The sequence below is a fragment of the Acanthisitta chloris genome, unplaced genomic scaffold, assembly GCF_000695815.1.
Source record: "Acanthisitta chloris isolate BGI_N310 unplaced genomic scaffold, ASM69581v1 scaffold18209, whole genome shotgun sequence".
Taxonomy (NCBI): domain Eukaryota; kingdom Metazoa; phylum Chordata; class Aves; order Passeriformes; family Acanthisittidae; genus Acanthisitta; species Acanthisitta chloris.
This window is the reverse complement of record NW_008689959.1, coordinates 1-1,547: the sequence shown is the minus strand read 5'-3', so window position 1 is coordinate 1,547 and position 1,547 is coordinate 1. Positions and strand designations below refer to the sequence as shown.

The window sequence follows — 1,547 nt, the reverse complement described above, 5'->3', positions numbered from 1 at the left end:
CGCACACACGCACGCACCGAGACGAAGAGGTCTTTGTTGGATATATTTTTTTTTTAACTTTATGCTTTTCCCTGTGGGTTTTTTTCTTTTTTTTTCCTCTCTTTTCCCCTTCCCCCTTCCTCTCTCCCCCCGCGTCCAGGTTGGATCAACGGAATGGAGAACAGCACGCAGGCCAGCGCTTCTGTCGAGAAAAGAAATCACCATTGGAGAAGTTACAAGTTGATTATTGACCCGGCTCTGAAAAAAGGACAGCACAAACTCTACCGTTACGATGGGCAGCATTTCAGCATGCCGGTGAGCGGGTCCCGGGTCCCCTTTGTGCCGTGCCCCTGTCCCTCGGCCGGGGATCCCTCGGTGCTGCGGGAGGGACCCGGGGCACACGCCAGAGTTACTGCCACCTGACACTGTGTGTTGACTGTCAGGAGCCGGAGAAGGAGCCCAAACCTGCGGCTTTTTCCCCGTGTTTCCAATCTCTGTGCGTTTCCCAGCAGTATTGCAATTTGACCCGTGTGTGTGTGTGTGTGTGTGTGTGTGTGTGTGTGTATGCTTTCCCTTCCCTTGAGACAGCCCGTGCTTCCTTGGGGTTTATTTTTTCTTTCATTTTGTGTCTGAAATTTCAAGCCCTGTTCTTGCTGTTTCTGTTTTCCCTCCTCCTCCCAGAACTCGGGAATTGCTCCTGTGGATTGTGTCAGGGATCCCAGAATAGGGCGAATATGGACCAAAACTAAGGAGTTGGAGCTGTCTGTCCCCAAATTCAAGGTATTGCCCTGACTTTTGGGTTTAGCTCTGTATCATTGTTTATCTGGGAGTGCAACCTCAGTTCTGAGTAGTTTAATGGGCCGTTTAACTGACAGTCATATTCCTATTAACATTGTTATTTAGCAAACTGTTTAACAATAATCCTCTTCTGTAAGGATAATGAGGAATCGATGCATCTGTCTAACGAGCTCACTTGAAGGTTTTGGGGCTGGGGCAGGGGCTGGTGGAGGGGAGCTCTGTGCTGACAGTACTTAAAATACCTCGTTGTAGCCCAGGCAGGAGCCGGTTCCGAAGAGCGGCAGTGGCAGAGCCTCTGCACAGCTCTGAGGTTCATCCCAGAGCCCGGACAGGTTTTTTTTTTCCCCAGCAAAGTTTGCAGGACGCTTTAACTCTCTCCCTCCCGTGCCCCTAATCCTTGGGCCCCAGTTAACAGTGCTGATGGTTTTTATCACCCCCACCCCGTGCCCCTTTCCAGATTGATGAGTTTTACGTGGGGCCAGTGCCTCCCAAGCAGGTCACCTTTGCCAAGCTGAACGACAACATCCGCGAAAACTTTCTGACCGACATGTGCAAGAAATACGGCGAAGTGGAGGAGGTGGAGATTCTCTACAACCCCAAGAACAAGAAGCACCTGGGCATTGCCAAAGTCATCTTCGCCACTGTCAGGGGCGCCCGGGAGCCTCCGTCATGGGCAACATCATCCACGTGGAGCTGGACACCAAGGGTGAGGGCGCGGGGGGCGGTCCTGGCGCTCGCGTGGGGCAGAGAGTGTTGTCAGTTGCTAAGAG

General features: G+C 52.2%; 1 protein-coding gene across 1 annotated transcript; it reads left to right on the top strand.

Annotated features, from left to right (window-relative positions):
• Nucleotides 1-139: 139 nt before the first annotated feature.
• LOC103808833 (histone-lysine N-methyltransferase SETD1B-like) lies at nt 140-1,483 on the top strand (the record flags this gene model as incomplete). The annotated part of the gene is made up of 3 exons (XM_009081638.1): nt 140-294; nt 661-759; nt 1,235-1,483. Coding segments are annotated over exons 1-3 (489 nt in total), but the record flags the coding sequence as incomplete, so codon positions are not given.
• Between the last annotated feature and the right edge of the window lie 64 nt (nt 1,484-1,547).